Here is a 19874-nt window from a genome sequence, read left to right as displayed (position 1 = left end):
CTCACTAAGGTAGCTTTCCTTGCTAATCCCACCCATCTTCTACTCCTTATAGGCTTTCTGCTTTTTCTTAATCACCTCTCTGAGATGCTTGGTCTGCAGCTCCTGCCTATGATTTTTTTCCCCTTTCTTTGGATGCAGGCATCTGACAGTTTCTGTAACTTCCCTGTGCCCCACCATAATCCCCTGACACCCCTGTACCCCATAACCAATCCTCAGCCTGGCCAGCACCATCATGCACTATGGGTACAGAAACGGAGAGATTCCCCTGTGCTCACCCCATCCCAGAGCCGTCGTCCCCTGCCCCACACTGCTAGGAGCGTTTCTCCCAGGGCCCTCATTCTCTGTGTGTGTCAGTGTGTCAGCCCCGCCCCGCCCCGCAGACCCCAGCCCCATGGCCCAGCCAGGCCCATCACTGGGGCAGGCGGCAGCTCAGACAGGGATGTTCCATCAACCTTCCAGCATGCACTGGGCTCAGCGTGGCCCCATTCTGCCCTAGGGACCCCTGGCCACATCTTCCACACACACACCCCCAGCCTGGCCTGGTCAGTCAGACCCAGTACTATGACTGCCCCTTAGCAACACCCCCGCACTCCCCCACCCAGCGGTGAGCCTGGTTCTGTCCATCCCCTCCACACCTCGCTAACCCCTTGTGCCCAGTGGGGGGTGACGGCTCGTTAACTCTTCCTGCTCTGTGCCACCCCCCCAGGCACGGTGACCCTGTGGAGCCCCAACGTCAAGGAGCCTCTGGTGCGGATGTTGTGCCACCAAGGGGGGGTCCGGGCTGTGGCCGTCGACAGCTCTGGAACGTGAGTGACTGGTGGGGGCAGCCCTGCTGTGGGGGGAGGGGGCCTGAGTGGGGTGAGCAGAGAAAGGGGGCTGCAGGGTGCATGTGGGAAAAGGAGGGGAGCTGGGGGAGGTCTCCTCCCCACTTCCCCCAGCTACATGATTGTCATAAACAGAGGGTTAAGCGTTAACTAGCTCAGTAAACCTGGAACACCTGACCAGAGGACCAATCAGGAGACAAGATACTTTCAAATCTCCTAAAAGCAGCAGAGAATCCTGTGGCACCTTATAGACTAACAGACGTTTTGGAGCATGAGCTTTCGTGGGTGAATACCCACTTCGTCAGATGCATCTTTCACCCACGAAAGCTCATGCTCCAAAACGTCTGTTAGTCTATAAGGTGCCACAGGATTCTCTGCTGCTTTTACAGATCCAGACTAACACGGCTACCCCTCTGATACTTTCAAATCTCAGTGGAGGGAAGCCTTTGTTTGTGTTTTTTGGGTTTTTGCTTTGTTCTCTCTGGGGGCTAAGAGAGGCCAGACATGCATCCAGGTTCCTCCAATCTTTCTGAAAAAATCTCTTCTGTTCAATTTAGTAAGTACTAGTTAGAAAGGTGGTTTTGTCTTTTGATTGTTTTCTTTATTGCAAATGTGTATTTTGCTGGAAGGATTGTATTTCTGTTTGCTGCAACTTGTATTATGCTGGGAGGAGGATTCTCTCTAGTCTCTCTAAGCTGAAAGACCCTGTAACATTTTTTCATCTTGATATTACAGAGATAATTTTTTACTTTTTCTTTCTTTTATTAAAAGTCTTTTTTCTTTTTAAGAACCTGATTGATTTTCCCTTGTCTAAGACTCAAGGGGAGGGGGTCTGCACTCACCAGGGAATTGATGGGAGGAAGGAGAGAAGAGGGGAGGAAAAGCCTGATTTCTCTCTGTGTCAGGAATCTCTCTCTCTCTCAGAGAGTGGTGAGGGGGAAAAGAGGAGGGGGGAACGCAAAGAAGGCGAATTTCCTCTTTGTTTTAAATTCACGGAGCTTGAATCTGTATAGTCTCTCCAGGATAACCCAGGGAGGGGACGCCTTGGAGAGGCAACGGTGGGGGAAAGGGTTTACTTTCCTTGTGTTAAGATCCAAGGGGGTTTGGGTCTTGGGGTCCCCAGGGAAGAGTTTGGGGAGTCAGAAAGTGACCCAAAACACTATATTTTTGAGTGATGACCGCTCTATCATTTCTAAGCTAGTAATTAAGCTTAGAGGGGTTCATGCGGGTGCCCAATCTTTTGGACGCTAAGGTTCAGAGTGGGGATACTACCTTGACAATGATGTCATCAGGGCAGGGGTGGAATATGGAGAAGGGGTGGGAGGGTCACGGTGTGGATCTCCCCCCACCTTCCTGGGGTGGGATATTGGGGTGTGTGTGTGTCATGCAGTGAGTCTCTCCGTGCCTCCCCCCAGGTACGTGGCAGTGTCAGGACTGGGGGAGTGTCATGCTGTGGGTCTGCCCCACCTCCCCCCAGATACATGGCAACGTTGGGGCTGGTGCGGGGGGGGGGGTCATGCTGTGGGTCTCCCCCTACCTACCCCCAGGTACATCGCGATGTCAGGGCTGGGGTTGGAATGGAAGGTAGAGCTTGGGGGTGATGCTGTAAGGAAGGGGGGGATCACACTGTGGCTCTCCCCCTGCCTACCCCCAGGTACATGGCGACATTGGGGCTGGGGAGAGTTGGTCGTGCTGTGGGTCTGCCCTGCCTCCCACCAGATACATGATGGTGTCATGCTGGGGTCTCCCCCCAGGTACATGGCTACGTCGGGGCTGGACCGGAAGCTGCGCATCTATGACCTCCGGGCGTATCAGGCTCTGCAGTCGCTGGTGCTGCCTGTGGGCGCCGGGCACCTGAGCTTCAGCCAGCGGGGGCTGTTGGCGGCCGCCTGTAGGGAAGTGGTGCAGGTAACGATTCCACCTTCCCCATCCCTGCACACACACACCCCACTCCCCGCGCGCGTGCGCGCACGCACACGCACACACACACACACACACACACGCACACACACACACCAGCACCCCACTACTCCCCCCCACACCCACACACACACCAGCACCCCACTACTCCCCACACACACACACACCGGCACTGGGCCTTCAGCCAGCTGGGGGTAGCTGTGGGGCCGTGGCGCAGGTAAAGGAGAGGCCCTTGTATTCTGGGCCGTTCCCCTGCTCTCGCTGGGCTCAGCAGGGCCCCATCTGTCCTGCATCCTTCCCCCACAGACTGCGGGTTCCTCAAACCCACTTCCCATTTCCCCTCAACTCCCTGCCAAAAAAGGTGGGCACTGCTTTGTAGAGAGGTAAATAGTGGTGTCTCCCAGGGGGTCTATATTGGACCCAGTCCTATTCCACATATTCATAAATGATCTGGGAAAAGGGGTAAACGGTGAGGTGGCCAAATTTGTGGATGATACAAAACTACTCAAGATAGTTAAGTCCCAGGCAGACTGCGAAGAGCTACGAAAGGATCTCACCAAACTGGGTGACTGGGCAACAAAATGGCAGATGAAATTGAATGTTGATAAATGCAAAGTGATGTGCTTTGGAAAACATCATCCCAACTATACAATGATGGGGTCTAAATTAGCTGTTACCACTCAAGAAAAATCTTGGAGTCAATGTGGACAGTTCTCTGGAAACATCCACTCAATGTACCGCGGCAGCCAAAAAAACAAACAGAACGTTGCAAATCATTAAGAAAGGGACAGATAATAGGACAGAAAATATCATGTTGCCTCGGTAGAAATCTGTGGTCACCCACATCTTGAATACTGTGTGCAGATGTGGTCATCCCATCTCAAACAAGATGTATTGGAATTGGAAACGGTTCAGAAAAGGGCAACAGAAATGATGAGGGGTCTGGAACAGCTGCCGTATGAGGAGAGATTAATAAGACGGGGACTTTTCAGCTTGGAAAAGACACGACTACGGGGTGATATGATAGAGGTCTATAAAATCATGACTGGTGTGGAGAACTAGGAGTCACCAAATGAAATTAATAGGCAGCAGGTTTAAGTATTTTTTCACAGAACTCTTTGTCAGAGGATGTTGTGACGCCAAGACTATAACGGGGTTCAAAAAAGAACTAGATAAGTTCATGGAGGACAGGTCCATCAATGGCTGTTAGCCAGGATGGGCAGGGAGGGTGTCCCTAACCTCTGTTTGCCAGAAGCTGGGAATGGGCGACGGGATGGATCACTTGTTGATTCCCTGTTCAGTTCGTTCCCTCTGGGGCACCTGGCACCAGACACTGTCGGCAGACAGGAGACTAGGCTAGATGGACCAGTGTGGACGTTCTTATGAGCCTGGGCCCCATCTGTCCCCCACCCCTAACCTGGGCACCACCTGAGGGGTGGCTCTAACTGACCTGTGCTCTGACAGCCAGGCCCTGCTGCAGGCACTAATCCCCCATGTCTGCCCCCTCCCCAGGTGTACCGGGACGTGCCCGTGCAGCCGCCTCACAAGCCCTACCTGTCGCACACGCTGCCCTGGACAGCCCACGGCCTGCGTTTCTGCCCCTTTGAGGATGTGCTGGGCGTGGGGCACGGCAGCGGCTTTACCAGCCTCCTGGTGCCAGGTATGGACCCTTCCATCGCCTCCCCCCCCCCCCCCCCCCCCCAATCCCCCATGACATCACCAGCCTCCTGGTGCCAGGGCTCACCAGGACGACCCCCTCCAAAATCACCCGCGCGCTGCATCTATCCACTCCCCAATCCCATGACAACACCACCTCCTAGGTGCCAGTATGACCCCTCCATATGCCCCCTCCTCGCATATACAGCCCGCCCAATCTTCGAGCCACAGACCGTTCACAGCCTACGGTACACCAAGGTAGGCAACCCCACTCTATATCCCCTGTACCACATCACCCAGCCGAATCGCCCACCCAACAACGCCTGGGTCACCAGCCCCGCCGCGCCAGTAACGACCCCTTCACATAGCCCCCGCCTCATGCACTGTAACCAAGCCCCCTCAGAATCCCCCATACACAGCCAAGCCTCACCTTGCCGGTAGGACCCTCCCCATAGCTCCCCCTCGCACGTAGCCCAGCACGCACAAGTCCACCACGCGTGCCCTAGCGCTCCGTGGGCCAGGCCTATTGGACCCTCTCCCCCCACCCCAGTACAACTCCCCATCCCTCACGGCATCACCAGCCTCCTGGTCCCAGGTGTGGCCACCCACTATGCCCCCATAACCCCCCCTGTGCCCAGTAGCTGACATGCCTGTTGTGTGCCCCCTGCTACAGCCTGCGGGGGCCTGGCATGGCTGTGTGGCTGTGTCCATGGCAGAGGGGGGATGGCTCCCCACCCCCACTAACCTCCTGTCATCTTCGCCCCCCCACCCCCTCCTCTCCCCATCCCAGGTGCTGGACAGGCAAATTTTGACGCCCTGGAGAACAACCCGTTCCGGAGCCGGAAGCAGCGGCAGGAGTGGGAGGTCAAGGCCCTACTGGAGAAGGTAACATCACCCCCCACCCCTGCACACAGTGTGCAGCCCTGCCCCCTCGCCCCCCCCCATGCAGCCCCAGCTAGGGGGCAGCTGGATCTCAGTGGTGGGCTACTGCTCCGGGGCCGAGGGAGTTCTGGGGCTTGGGGGAGGGGACACCAGGGTCAGTAGCTGGGATGTCTGTGGGGGCACCATCAGGAGGGGCGGTGTCGTGGGAAGGGGGAGCCTGGGTGATCCAGGCCCCCCCCTTACGGCTTGGTCCCTGGCAGATCCCTTCGGAGCTGATCACACTGGACCCAGGGCAGCTGGGCCAGGTGGACACCATCACCATGGAGCAGAAGCACCAGGAGCGAGTGGAGCGGCTGGTGAGTGACTCGGGGGGCGGAGGGGGGCATCGTGGTGCATTGTGGGAAGTGGGGGTGACACTATGGTGCATTGCGGGGTGTGGGGAGCAGGCAGTGCCATGGCTGTCACACAGGGGGCACCGTGGTGCATGTGGGGTGGGGCGCATCAGCATGGTGCATTGTGAGAAGTGTGTGGGGGGGTGACACTGTGGTGCATTGCGGGGTGTGGGGAGCAGGCAGTGCCGTGGCTGTCACACAGGGGGCACCGTGGTGCATGGGGGGTGGGGCGTACCATCGAGGTGCATTGGGGGAAGTGGGGTGGGGGGTGACACTGTGGCGCATTGCGGGCTGTGGGGACCAGGCAGTGCCGTGGCTGTCATGTAGGGGGCACCGTGGTGCATGGGGAGGGGGGGGTGCACCACCATGGTGCATTCTGGGAAGTGGGGGTGACCCTGTGGCGCATTGCGGGGTGTGGGGACCAGGCAGTGCCGTGGCTGTCACGTAGGGGGCACTGTGGTACATTGTGGGAAATGGGGCGGGTAGGACAGTGGGGACCAGGCAGTGCCACAGTTGCTGTGGCACATCAGGAGTGGGGGGGGGGGGTGTGCCACGATGCATTGTGGGATACAAGAGGACTCTCACTCCTTCCTGCCCCCCAGGGCTTCGACCCCCAGGCCAAGCCGGCATTCCAGCCGCGCCGGAAGCTGAAGGGGCGCAGCTCAGCCGGGAGCCTCCTGCGGCGCAAGAAGAAGGTGGCGAACGAGGAGCAGCGGGTACGTCCGTCCTTGGGTCAGGCTTTATCCCCCACCCCGAAGAGCCAGCTCTCCACTTCCTGTCTCATTCAGGGACTTCCCATGTGCCTGCCCCCCACCACAACTACCCCGTCCGACTGGGCCAGTGACATCAAGGGGCATCTCCCCTGTACCCTAGGGCTCCATTATGCTGTGAATTGGGGTGGGGGTTGGATCCCAGGGCTGCTCCCCTGCACTGGGCTATTTACAGGGTGTCCCCAGCTCACCCCCGCTCCCCCTCCCCGCAGACCAAGATCCGGAAGAGCCTGGAGCAGCAGCAGGCGGCGGAGCGAGAGCGGAAGGCGGCACCTCGGGCTCAGAGGTCGGCGTTGGATCGGTTCAGGAAATAGCCTCGGGGAGGCTGTGGGGAGGGGATTGCCCCCCATGGGGGCGATGGGGTAACGAGCGTTACCCATCCCTTCCGGGGTAGGGGCTGTGGGGTCCCCCACTCAACCTACACTGTACCCTGACATTTTTGTATTAAAGTTGTCGTTGGCTATGCCTGACTCTCTGGTTTGGCGGGGGTAACTCCAGAGGGGGGCGTGGCTGAGAACTGATTGCAGGCTGGGGGGGTTTAGGGGGCTCTGTGCAGCGGGGAGTGTTTGGGGGCAGGGGTTACTAGAGGTGGGGGCCGTGGGTAGGGGCAGAGGGGAGCGTGACTGGTAGCCAAGCACAGGCTAGGGGGCTCGGGCGGCTCTGTACCGGGGGAGGAGAAGAGCTCCTGGCAGCTACCAGCACCCGACCAGCTGGGGATAAACAGGCCAGGAGCACAGGGAGGTGGAAATTCAAAGGCTTGCGGGTGTCAGCGGAAGGTTCTGTACCAGCACCAGAGGGGGCTCGGTTCCAGCCCCTGGAGTCCTGTTTGTTTTACACCTCTGCAGGGGAACGGAGCCTGTGTGTGTGGGACCTCCAGGCCCTTGTCAGGATGCACCCTGCCCCCCGCCAGAGCTGAGATCACACCGTGCTGGGCTGCCCTGCCCTGGGACCAATGCTGCCCCCACAGTTCCAGCACTCTCACTCCCTCCCCCAGCTGTGGGGTCACAGGTTAACTCGTCATGGGCTGTGTGGCAGGTGTAACACGTTCCCTCTCTGCCACTCCCCCCCCCCCATTGCTTTCCTAATGCGAGGGGACAGATGCTGATCTAGCCAATTACACTCTCGTCCCCCCAGCCAGGCAGCCGAATGACTCCCCAGCGTCCCCGCTTTGCTGGGGATGAGCTGCAGCCCCTGCCAGCCCCCCACTGAGTCCTCAGGGGCGCTGTGCACACGCCCTGCCCACATTCAGCTGTTGTGTGACCACGCTGTGGAGCTGGAGCTGTTTATCACAGGGAGTCCTTGGTCTGGCTGAGAGCCTGCCTTCAGGAAGGGCGACATGCTGCCTGTTCGCTTCCTCACTGCAGGTTGGGCGACTGCTGGCTTTGCCACCTAGCACTGCCCCTCAACGGTCACTGGCTGTGCTCTGAGACATGGCTGTGCAGGCCCCGTGCTCTCCCACGGCTCTGGGACAGTCCTGGGGGACCCCTTCAGGGTATCAGCCCCCTTAGCATCACACACTCGCTGGGCCTTACCTCCTGGGCTGACCCTTGGAGCCTTCAGCATCCCTCCTTCAGGCTGTGAGCGCCCCTCAGTGAGCCGGGGAAGACTTGCACCCCCAATGGGAGCACTGCACCCCCAGCTCCCTTGATCTAAGGTGACTCTCAACTAGCATTGTAAAAGCAGAAAGGTTTATTAGATGTCTGGAACACAGCGCAGCAAGTCTTTAGTTAACACAGGCAATGGAAAGTTACAGCCAGCTGGATCTGGATCCGTCCAGAGCCCTCTAACTCCTCTTTAATCCCAGTCCAGAAGCTTCTTTCCTGCCTCCAGCAGCCCACACTTAACCCCCTCCCCGCTTGTTAACCATGCAGCACAGGGGAAACTCACATCCCAGGGGCCATGCATCAGTGTTCACATCCCACCCACGTCCGGCAGTGCCCAGCCCAGGGAAGCTAGTGATCCACCCACTGGCCCATCATGGGCCAGCTGAGGCTCATGCGTATGCTAAGGACTTAGACGTCACCTGCTGTGTGGGGCTCAACCCCTGGCTGGCGGGATGCCTGAGTTCCTTTTGGCTGGTGACAAATCCCCAACCGCCATTGTCAGCGGCGCTCGCTGTAACACCTCAGCTGGCAGCTGTACGCAGGGCCGGCGCTTGCATTTAGGCGGCCTAGGCAGTCACCCAGGGCGCCGGGATTATTGGTGGGCAGCATTTTGCAGGAGGCAGCGGCAGGCGGCTCCGGTGGAGCTGCCGCAGTCGTGGCTGCAGATGGTCGGCTGCTCGTGTGGCTCCGGTGGAGCTGCCGCAGGCATGGCTGCGGACGGTCGGCTGCTCCCGTGGCTCTGGTGGAGCTGCCGCAGGCGTGGCTGCGGATGGTCGGCTGCTCGTGTGGCTCCGGTGGACCTCCCACAGGCACGACTGCGGCAGCTCCACCGGAGCCGCGGGACCAGCACGGAGGGCAGCGAAATTGCCGTGCGCCTAGGGCGCTAAAACCCCTAGCGCCGGTCCTGGCTGTACGTCCCTGGCACAGTGCGAGGCCTGGCATGGCCCAGCAGGAACTGGCGGTGACCCCTGCCCCTTGGCACTGAGTGACTTGGGGCACGTTAACCCATGGGTTGGTGCTGAGCCCACGAACTAAGCACAAAGGGCTCGGATGTTTCTCTGGCTCCGAGGACGGGCCACCATTCATGCTGACAATGGGCAGGGCTCGCCAAGCCTGCCATCCCCACACACTGCCAGGGACTCCAAGGGGCAGGTACCAGCTCCTTGAGGGAAAGGGGGGGGGGGCGCCTGTCCCTTCCCTGCTAATTACAGAGTCTGTGCCCACCACCACACCCCATCCCATTCAGTCTATGTCCTGGCACCTCCCCAGAACTGGGTGCAGCACAGGGCCCTTGTCAGGGTTCCTTCCCTACGCTGAACGCTGGGGTACAGTAGTGGGGACCCACGTGAAAGACCCTCTAAGCTTATTTCTACCAGCTTAGGTTAAAAACTTCCCCAAGGCAGAAAGTACTTTCCTTGTCCTTGGACGGTATCGCTGCCACCACCAAGTGATTTACATAAAAATGCAGAAAAAGGTCACTTGGCATCTGTGCCCCCAAATATTGCCCTTCACCCCCTTTCCTGGGGAGGCTTGAGAATAATCTACCAACCAACTGGTGAGCACAGACCAAACCTTTTATTGTTAGGATACTAAAATCAATCAGAGTCTTAAAAGACAAACTTTATTATAAAGAAAAAAAGTAAAAGCATCACACCTGCAAAATCAGGATGGATGGTAACTTTAAGAAAAAGATTTAAAACAGAGAATTCACCCTCTGGACTCAGCTTCACAGTTACAAAAACAGGAATAAAACTACCTCTTAGCACAGGGAAAATTCACAAGCTAAACCAAAAGGATAGTCTAACACAGTGCCTTGCCTCACATGTAATTCTTAGATGGCTTCTGCCAGGTATGTTTTCAGGCAATGTTGTCCCTGCCTGGCTTCTCTCTCTATCCAGAGAGGGAACAACAGAAAAAAAAAAACCAGAGCGCACACGCGCGCACACACGCACACACATATGATTTGAAGGTATCTGCTTTCCTTATTGGTCCTTCTGGACAGGTGCCAGCCAGGTCATTTGAGCATCTTTACCCCTTACAGGTAAAGCGATTGAGTACAGCTGCCCTTATCTCTAGGTTTATGACAGCCCTCATTGCATGGCAAGACCCCTGAGTGACAGAAAGCCCCCCTCCCCCCCCCCCCCCTGACCAAGATCAGGGCCCCGGTTTGGCTGAGCTCTGCACAGATCCACACTGACACTCATGGTCCCAGCGCATTCACGGTTTACTAGACAAGCCAGACAAAGGCAACAGCCTCATTTAACTGATGAGAAACTGAGGCACAAAGTGCTTCGGTGACTTGCCCCAGGTGTGTCACACAGAGCCAGGGCACAACGCAGGAGTTCTGGTTCCCCCCCGCCCCCCAGAACTCTAACCCGCTAGCCCAGTGATATTCAGTGAGATCTCCCCACTCTTTGGGTAGCCCATTGGCACACGTCTGACAAAAAACACTTGAGCTGCCAACAAATACAGCCCCTGCGTGCAAGGTAAGTATTAGTGATTCCATCTTCTAACAGGTTTCAGAGTAGCAGCCGTGTTAGTCTGTAGCCGCAAAAAGAACCTGAGTACTTGTGGCACCTTAGAGACTAACACATTTATTTGAGCATAAGCTTTCACGGGCTACAGCTCACTTCTTCGGCTTTATCAACATTATTACCCATGTTTGTGGCACTCTCTAGTGGGAGAGGTGACAGCAACAAGCATGACGAGTGGATTGTAGGCAGTCAGACCAAGGCCCATGCACGCATGAAGATGCTCGTCCCTCAGGTGATTGACGTTTTGATAATGTTCATGGCAGAAAACCCAGCTTCACAGAGGTACATTGGTCCGAACACGGTTAAGAGCCAGATGCTGGCTAGTCTGAAACTGGTCAGCAGACTGAGTCGAGAACCCACAAAGTCCCACTGCTCTGGATTTTGCCTTCAAGACATCTGAGCTCTGGAGCCTTACACTTTCTAATAGCAAGGCCCCTTCATTGATTGAATCAAGAGTGTTCTTTGCTTCAGAAGGGTAAGGTCCACCGGCAGAGACAACAAATAAAATCAAATCCATGGGAATTTTAAAATTCTCAAATCCCATTTTAAAATTTTTGATCAGATTGTTTAGGAATTCATGCAGCATTTCTATTGAGGTTTCATCTGTAGCAACAACATGCAACGTGGGAAAGTGAAACATCTTTCCTCTTAAGTCTGCCTGAAAGATTTCAAGATTCCTCTGACAGGCACACACTTTTTCAAACAGCTCCCTGGCACTGCTTGCATGACCGTGGAGCTGCAAGCTGAAGGAATTCAAGCAACCAGTAATATCACACAGAAAAGCTACTTGTGACAGCTTTCATTAATTCCAGGAACTTGCAACCTTGGTGGTCTTGTGGTTTGAAAGGATTCTATTATTCCTTTTTGAAGTGCACAACACCTGTATCGCATCCCACTACTTAACCAACAAAAGTCACGCTGTAACAGGTCACTGAATTCGACTGAAATGTCTTGTAAGACAGTTTTATAAAAACAATCTTGCAGGCTAGAAGTTGAGTGGATGAGCAGGGACAGTGTCTCTTTCTCTGTCACGGAGGGACCTCTGTCTGTAACAAGTAAGTTTATTTTCTGCAGACCTAAACCCATTTTTTTCCAAAAAGCCTTTTAACTTTACAAAAATGCTGCTTCCTGTGGGGTAGGTTTCTAATGGTATTAAGCATAAAAATTCTACCTTGAAAATTTCACCATCGTAAAAATCTAACAAGTAGCACTGGCTGGGGGGGTGTCACTTAAATTGCTTGATTCGTGCATCGGAGGAGCCCTGTTTGGTGTTTTTAAATCGGAAAGCAGTGCTGACTGTCAATTCACATAAATTACAAATATCAGCCACTCTTTGCACACCCGTGGAATCAGACAGGGGAACCTGCGTCACATGGGTCACAATGTCAGCTTTGTTTTTACCCCCAGCAAAGAGCTCCTCCAGCGGTTCCAGTGTGCGCTCCTTCACAAGCTTGGCATCCAGGAAAGGCCTTTTCCTTTTAGCGAGTGCCCACGTTCTCTAACGAGAGGCAGCTGTTACTTTCCCCTGTAAAGTTGCTGATCTCGTGAGAACATTTCAAGTGTGACACGAAGACTTTCGATTTTCCATTTTGTCACATTTTGCAGCACCACCAGGTGGCCAGGTCGCATGGACGTGACTGTGGTTTGAGCCAAAGTGGCACCTCCCTGTGGCGACCTTACAGACAGATCCAGTGGTTTGGCAGAGGGAATGCCAAGGCTTTGCCTTTAAATGAGGTGGCATAATAAAGAGAAAATCCGCTGTGCAGCTTGGGTTAAATGCTCAGTATTCGCTGGCGACTTTGCAACATTTACTCCCCGACTCACATTGGTTTCTGGCTCCATTTACATCACCAATGATCAAACAGGAGGTGTCCCAACTCAGTCGTAGACGACGATATCGGAGAACCTAAGCTCCAGTATGTTACTTACTAAGGAAGCGGTAGGCAGCACATCGCTGGGCATGACTTTAGTTACGAACATTGTTTTAAGGTGAGCTGGCGGGTCACATTTGGCTCAGGGGCCGCCATTGAGCATCACTGCACTAACAGCTGGGATTAGAACCCAGGAGTCCTGGCTCCCAGTCCCCCCCACCCCTCCGGCCTGTGGCTCTCAACCTTTCCAGAGGACTGTGCCCCTTTCAGGAGTCTGATTTGTCTTGCGTACCCTCAAGTTTCACTTAACTTAAAATCAACTTGCTTACTTAACTCAGACACAAAAATGCAAAGGTGTCACAGCCCCTATTGCTGACAAATCGCTGCTTTCTCATTTTCACCACACAATTGTAACATACATTGACTGGAATATAAATATTGCACTTGCATTGCAGTGGACAGTACACAGTGCCGTGTGAAGAAGTCGTTGTCTGGATGAAAGTTTAGTTTGTATTGACTCGGCTAGTGCTTTTTGTGTAGCCTGTTGTCAAATCAGGCAAATCTCTAGATGCGACAATGCACCCCCGGAAGACCTTGGTGTACCCCAATGGTACACATGCCCCTCGAGAACCACTGCACTAGCCCCCACTCCCCTCCCAGAGCTGAGGCTAGAACCCAGAAGTCCGGGCTCCCAGCCCCCATGTCCCTCACAGACCCTCCAGCAGGGCCAGCACCTTGCACCTCAGCACCCCCAGCCCCCTGTGCAGTGGGGTACAGGCTCTCCCTTCTCCTCCCACCATAGCCCAGGCTTCCCCCATTGCCTGAGGGCCCACCTGGTGCACGCTGTACAGCACCTCCCCGTAGCAGCAGGGGTCCATGGGGTAGTGGGTGGATCCAGCCATGCGGGCTGTGTGGGTGGGGGTCAAGCCGGACCAGCGAGCACACAGCCCCACATAAACGTCTTCCAGGGGCACGGGAGGCACGTGGGGGGCGGCCCCCAGCACCCCCAGGACAGCGTCGCTGGACAGCACGTACGCTGTGCCGCTGCAGTAGGGGGGGAAGGCCCCGGCCGGGTAGGCAGAGGCCGGGACGTGGTGCCGGTTGCCAGGGTCGCGGTTGGGCTGCACCCGCCAGTGGATGCGGCCCAGGTAGAGCCGGCGAGGGCTCGGCAGCGCCCCCAGGTGGCGGGTTAGGGCAGGCAGGTTGAGAAAGACGTCGTCGTCAACCTTCACCACAAAGGCGGTGCCAGGGCAGTGGGCGGCTGCCCAGCCCAGCAGCATCATGGTCTTGAGGGTCAGGTTGGCGTAGGTGTCGGCGAAGCGGCCCTGCACCAGGTCTCCGTGGCGCTGGGACTCCTCCTCCAGCCGAGCCTGCTCCTCGCTCGAGCCTGGCGCCCCCAGGGCGAAGAACGTCCGCACTGGGTACCCCCCAGCCCAGCGGATGCCCCCCCAGCTGGCACGCACCGCCTGGCGCTGGGCTATGTGCCCTGGCGCGCTGGCCACCAGCACGAGCAGGAAGGGGGCCCGGGGCTCGCAGCCGTCCACGTTGGGCAGCAGGAAGGAGTCGGAGCCAGGCAAGGGGGGGTCTGCGTGCAGGAAACCTCCCCCGCCTCCCAGGAAGGGGGCCAGTGACCACGATAGCAGCTCCTCTCCTGTGCCCCCAACCAGGAGGCTCACAAGTGCCAGCCCCCCCAGCCCTGCCAGCAGGCCCCGCAGAAGCCAGGCAGAGGGGCGCCGGGGGGGGCAGAGCCGGGGGGCCATACAGAGTGAGGGGGGGGCAGCAGGTGGTGGAGGTCGCCTGCGAGAGAGAGAGATGGGGGATCACGCACAGAACAGCTCCCCAGTGCCCCTGCAGCCCCCCACTACCCCGGCCCACAGCTACCCCCGGGCTGGGAGCGCAGTGGATGGGGGGATGGAAATTTGGGGGGACGAGTGGAGCAAGCAGAGGAAGAGGCGGCAGGAGCCGGGGGGGGCGTGGAGAGAAAGGGAGGCAGGGCCCCAGGGGGTCATGGCGGGGGAGGGGCGAGGAGCGGGGGGGGTGCGCAGAGGGGGGCAGGAGACGGGAGCCAGGAAGACCCAGAGGCTGAGGGTGGAGGCTGGGGAAGCGGGGCAGGAGGCTGGGCGACGAGGGGGGCCGGAGGGAGCCGCACTCACCTCCGGCCACGCCCCCCGCTCGCTCCGAGCTGCGCCCCGCCCCCCCCGCCCCGCCCCGCCAGTGTCAGCCGGTGCCCCCGCCCCCCCGGTGGTAGCTCGTGCGCACGGATCTGTGTAAGGCCCGTGCGTGTGCACAGTGAAGCCCGCACCTGCCCTGGGCAAAGCCAGATCCCCTGTCCCCAGAGCTGCCCTGCCTGGCAGACCAGATTTCACCAGGGGGGCGGCACCCAGGAAAATACAAACCCTTTGCTGGGGGGTGGGGGGTAATGGTGGCTGTGTGCACAGACCATCCACCAGCCCCCCCTCCCAGTCACCCTCAACCCTCCTCTTCTCCCCAGCTCTGCCCTCCAGCCGCCGGGGTGTAGGGGTGGGGCCCCGGGGGTTCCTGAAGCCAGGCCCCCCCCAGCACACCTGGGGCTGCTAGAGCCCGGGCCAGCCCAGTCAGGAGCGGGGAATGCCTGGGACGGGGCATCGGGCTGCACCGGCTCACTGGCCAGGGTCCCCAGGAACACGCCCCACTTGGGTCCATCGCCCCCGCGGGAACTGCTGGCACCTGTAGGCAGAGAGCAGGGCCGGGGGGAAGGAAACACCAGTCGCCTGCTGGGATCCGTAGCAATGGGAGACAAAGCGCTCCCCGCCAATGGGTGCCATTAGCCCCCACAGAGTGGGACCATGGGCCTGCAGCCCCCAGCAGCGCTCCCAACAGCACCGCCTCTTCCCCCTCCATACATCATGAACTGAGCCCCCCCCCACCACATGGCCTGGGAGCTCTCAGGAACAGGGTAATCCCTCCTGCTCGGTGAGAATCTCCCCACCTCAAGTCCGGGAACCCCACGGTGTGTGGTGCTATGGGGCGACTCCAGTACACCATCCTCACCCCTCAGGCTGTGCTCACCCCCATCCCTCCCAACAGCCGGTCCCCGAGCTGGGCTGAGCAACCATCACCGAGAGGGGCTGGATCAGCAGGGCCAGGGCATGGGTGTCTCATTGCACCATGCTGTCCCACCACTGTGCTGAGAGATGACATGTTACTAGCAGCACTGCCCACGGGGTTAGCTGGACATGGAGCAGGCCCAGGCGGAGCAGAAGATGGTGCTCAGAGATGGGGCATACAAACCAGCCATGGCCCCGGCCCCCCTTGCCTGTGGAGGTACCAGAGGCACTGCCAGCAGGACAGAGCCATCTCTGCCCCATCCCTGCACTGAGCATGGAGCTCTGGGGCTGGGGTGGATGGGAAGGACAGAACCCAGGAGTCCTGGCTCCCAGCCCCCCCCCCCCAACCACCAGCCCCCACTCCCCTCCCAGAGCCGGGGAGAGAACCCAGGAGTCCTGGCTCCCAGACCCCCACCCTGCAGCAGTCACAGTCGGACAAGAAACCCCCACCGGGCTCCCAGCCAGGGAGGGGGCTGCGAGGCGCAGATGCAGGCCTGAAGCCCAGAAAGGAGCTAGTGGCTCCTGTTCCACCCACCCAGCTCCTGTCCAGGCCTGGGGAGCTCTGAGCTGCAGCCATATTGAGGCCACCTCATAGCGTGTGGGGATTCTCTCCAGGGAGTGTGAGCTCTGGATGCTGGGATAAGCCCCCCCACAAGCCCAGAGAAGAAGGGAGCCTCTCTCCCCCTCCCGCTCCCTTCCTTCCAGGGCAGTTCCAAGGGGGCTGGGGGCTGTTGCCCCCCCGGATCCCCTTAGGGGCAGACAGCCCCTGTGACACTGAACATCTCTTGGCCCCACGCTGGCCATGAACACACCTGGCCCTCCCCTCCCATCCCATTGACAGACCCTCTGCCCATACCAGAGCCAGGCACACTGGACCGAGATGCCCCAGGTGTAGATAAATCTCTGCATTAAGCAGTTTTGCATAACTGTATCATTTTCAGACGACTTTGTATTGTGCCTCTTCATATCCCATTGTGTTCAGTAGTTCCATATATAACCTCTACTTTCATACAACTTTGTATCGAGTCCTTAGCTAGAAACTTTGTACTGAGCCTTGGTATAATGTTACTGCCCCTCAGGATAGTTAAGGTCGAAGAAAAATGTCTCTTTGCTCGGAGTAGAAGCCAGACCCAAGGATAATAAAATGTGCCAAGTGGGCTCACTAGAGAAGCTGACACACTGATGGCCTCGGGGGTGAGAAGCCAGCACCTTCCCTTGGACACACCCTCTGTGCAGCATTGGGACAACACCCAGAAGGAGGCACCACAGACGACCAATGGACAAGCGCAGATTTTGAATCTGGGTCAGATTTGCTTGAGAGGGAAGCTGCTATAAATGTGAGGTGTCTTGCAGAGGACCCCGGCTCCACCCCTCCCCCGTCTAACTCACCTGGCCAATGAAGTTAAGGGGAGCAGCTAATTGGTAACAACAAGACGGACTGTGCTTGTGAGTGTGATATGGATCATATGCAGATGATACAGTGTTGATTGATACATGTGTTACCAAGAAATGTGGCACTTTGCTTATCCCCCTTGAAAAGATCCTGTGCAGTATATGTCCCATCCGCCCCCCACTTACAGCAGGAGAGCTGCACCCCTGTGCAGAGACACCCCCTGGTTCTACGCAGGCAGCACCTCCCTCCCAAGGGCCCTGGGCCTTGTTTAGCCACCAAACCCGCAGGGCAGCAGCAGAGAGAGATTTGCCCCTCCCCTCCCCGGGAGAGTCACGGAGGGGAAAGAGTCCCCCAGGGAGCCCCCAGCCCTGGGGATCCCCTTCCCGCCCTCCAGGAATGTGTAAGAGGCAGGAGGATGGCTGTCCAGGGTGCCTGCCCCTTGGATGGAGGGTGAAATTTGGGGTCCCCAAAGCAGCTGCTTCCCAGCATATCCTAGCACATCCAGCACCCCCCAGCGCCCAGGACGTGGCCAGGTACCCCTCACTGTGAGATCAGTGACCCCGAGGGTGGGGCAGCCCAGAGGTCAGGACTGGCACCATCCCTACTCGATGTGTGTGAGGAAGGAGAAAACCCCCAAGGGCCCTTTGCACCCCCACCAGTGGGAGCACCCCTGGCACTGAGGGAATCCCACAGTTCAAGTGCCTAAATAGAGGCCACTGCTGAGGGAATGGGGCAAAGACGGTGCAGTGGGGGAGGTGTGGGGGGCATTGGGGGCGGCATGGGGGGGGTACCTGCAACCTCTCGCTCAAGTGTTGCTCTTGTCGGTGGCCTGTCACTCAGCACCTCCTTGTGGGCCTCTCCCGCTCCCCAGGATCGGGAACCAGGGCCTGGCCTGTCACCCCTCTGAGGCCCTGGGCAGGGCTTGGTGGCTGCGCTCTCCTGGCAGGCTGGGGTGGGCAGGATCCAGCAGCTGCAAGAGAGGGAGCAGTCGGGGTGCAGAGGCGGCAATTTCTGAGCTGCACCTGCTGGTCCCCTAGAAAATGTCCGAACATGGCCTGTGATTTGAACCATCCCCCCTGGCGGTGCTGAACGGACCAAACAAGAGCTCACATCTGGGACCCCCCAGGGCTGTGCTTGCTGGGGTCTGGAGACAGGACTCAGGGACACCCCCTCCCTGCCCCCAGAATCGGGGTAGTGGGGAAGCATTTAATCCCCAGCTGCTCTTCCAGGTGGTTAGGTCCTGGACAGCGCTGGCAATGTCAGGCCAGGGAGTCCCAGGCCAGCTCACAATTCCTGCCCCTGGAGCTCGCCCAGCCCCATGTAGTAGGACAGATGTCGGCAGACCCAGGGCAGCACCCTCCCTGCTGCCCCAGCCTGTGGCAGGGGGATGCCGCTCGGTGTCATCTGGCACCCCTTTGAGCTGAGCACGGGATATAATTATGATTAATAACCTGGCATTAGGTTGTCTCTAATACAAGAATGACCAAATCAGGACAGGTCTGAATAGTATTCGCGTATACAGCATTGCACGGGATACCATATAATGACCATAATGACCATAAAACAATGTGCCAGCAGGAGGGCTAGGACATAGCTGGGATAATATTAATTATCCCCATGGTACTGCACAAGATATGACATCATTAACACTGTGTCTGTGTCAGAGGGGTAGCCATGTTAGTCTGGATCTGTGAAAGCAGCAGAGAATCCTGTGGCACCTTATAGACTAACAGAGGTTTTGGAGCGTGAGCTTTCGTGGGTGAATACCCACTTCGTCAGGATGACCTATGATGTGGATGTGATGTCATTCATACCATGTTGGCGACATGCTGTGATGCTGGGTATGATGTCATTGTGTGTCAGCAACGTGCTGTGACTCTGGATGTGATGTCATTGTGTGTCGGCGACATGCTGTGATGCTGGGTGTGATGTCATTAATTGTGTGTCGGCAACGTGCTGTAACTGTGGATGTGATGTCATTGTGTGTTGGCGATGTGCTGTGATGCTGGGTGTGATGCCATTAATACCGTGTTGATGACGTGCTATGATGCTGGGTATGATGTCGTCAATGCTGTGTCAGCAATGCACTGTGTTACGGGATGTGATGTCATCAACGCTGTGTCAGCAATGTGCTGTGATGCTGGGTGTGATGTCATTAACACTGTTTGGGTAACATATGACTCTCATGGCTCCCATGCTCCTCCTGTGCGCCTGGGGGGGAGGAGGGCGGGCTCTGGGATTTAATTACATGAGCTCAGGCAGGTAACTAACTTCCCGCCATGAGCCAGGCTCCGCCATCTTTGAACGGAGCGGAAGTAGTGCCTTCCCATTTCAGGCACGAGTGGCCACCATCTTGGAACAGGGCGGAAGTAGGCGCATTCCGCCCTCTCTGGCTAGCGATGCTGCCATATTGGAAAAGGGCGGAAGTGTCTTAATCTGCTTCTCGCATGAGCCCGCGGCCATCTTGGAAAGAGGCGGAAGTGAGCTGCCCTTCAGGGCCCCCATCCGGCGGTCATATTGGAAGCGGGCGGAAGTGAAAGGCTATTTATCGCCTTCCCTTTCCCCCCAACCCAGGAGAGCGCAATTGGCCTTGATCCCGCGGGGGGAGGAAGGGGAGAGGCAGGACTACAACTCCCATGGTGCACCGCGGCGCTCGGCAGAAGCGCACTGTACCGGAAGCCGGGTGGGGAGGTCGCGTGCACGGACCGGGGCGGGGAGCGGTAGGTGCGGGCGGGGCTGCGGGGCGCTCGGGAGGGGGGAGGGACCATATGCCCCCCCCGCTCTAACCCCCCTCCCCCCGCAGGCGGACCGGACCGAACCCTCATGGCGGACCTGATCCAGAAGAAGCTGCAGGGCGAGCTGGAGAAATACCAGCAGCTGCAGAAAGGTACCGGGCCCCCTCCCCCCATCGTCTCCCTGCCCCATAGCCCGCCCCGCCCCTC

At 57.7% G+C, this 19874-nt stretch overlaps 3 protein-coding genes and 1 long non-coding RNA gene across 4 annotated transcripts in view; 2 read left to right on the top strand and 2 right to left on the bottom strand.

Annotated features, from left to right (window-relative positions):
* Positions 1–6907, top strand: part of LOC116829518 (WD repeat-containing protein 46) — a 13935-nt gene extending 7028 nt beyond the window's left edge. Inside the window, 7 exon segments of the mRNA XM_075071519.1 lie at positions 610–806; positions 2579–2732; positions 4257–4404; positions 5191–5285; positions 5543–5638; positions 6277–6390; positions 6657–6907. Of these exon segments, the coding sequence (XP_074927620.1) occupies positions 610–806; positions 2579–2732; positions 4257–4404; positions 5191–5285; positions 5543–5638; positions 6277–6390; positions 6657–6758 (906 nt within the window). The 3' untranslated portion in view covers positions 6759–6907.
* Positions 1–19874, bottom strand: part of LOC116829522 (uncharacterized) — a 91580-nt gene that overhangs the window by 57407 nt on the left and 14299 nt on the right. The gene's annotated exons all lie outside the window — the stretch shown is intronic.
* B3GALT4 (beta-1,3-galactosyltransferase 4) lies at positions 9654–14693 on the bottom strand. Its single transcript, XM_032788392.2, has 2 exons — positions 14607–14693; positions 9654–14250 (listed from the first exon to the last, which is right to left on the bottom strand). Exon 2 carries the CDS (start codon positions 14211–14213, stop codon positions 13161–13163), a length of 1053 nt encoding a protein of 350 aa, XP_032644283.1. The 5' UTR covers positions 14214–14250; positions 14607–14693; the 3' UTR covers positions 9654–13160.
* PFDN6 (prefoldin subunit 6) overlaps positions 19662–19874 on the top strand; it is a 2821-nt gene continuing 2608 nt past the window's right edge. Inside the window, exon 1 of the mRNA XM_032788400.2 lies at positions 19662–19819. Coding sequence (XP_032644291.1) covers positions 19756–19819 — 64 coding nt within the window. The 5' untranslated portion in view covers positions 19662–19755. The remainder of the gene's footprint in view (positions 19820–19874) is intronic.

Source organism: Chelonoidis abingdonii, chromosome 12 (assembly GCF_003597395.2).
Source record: "Chelonoidis abingdonii isolate Lonesome George chromosome 12, CheloAbing_2.0, whole genome shotgun sequence".
Lineage (NCBI taxonomy): Eukaryota > Metazoa > Chordata > Testudines > Testudinidae > Chelonoidis > Chelonoidis abingdonii.
The sequence above is the reverse complement of the archived record's forward strand: the minus strand, read 5'-3'. Positions and strand labels throughout refer to the sequence as shown.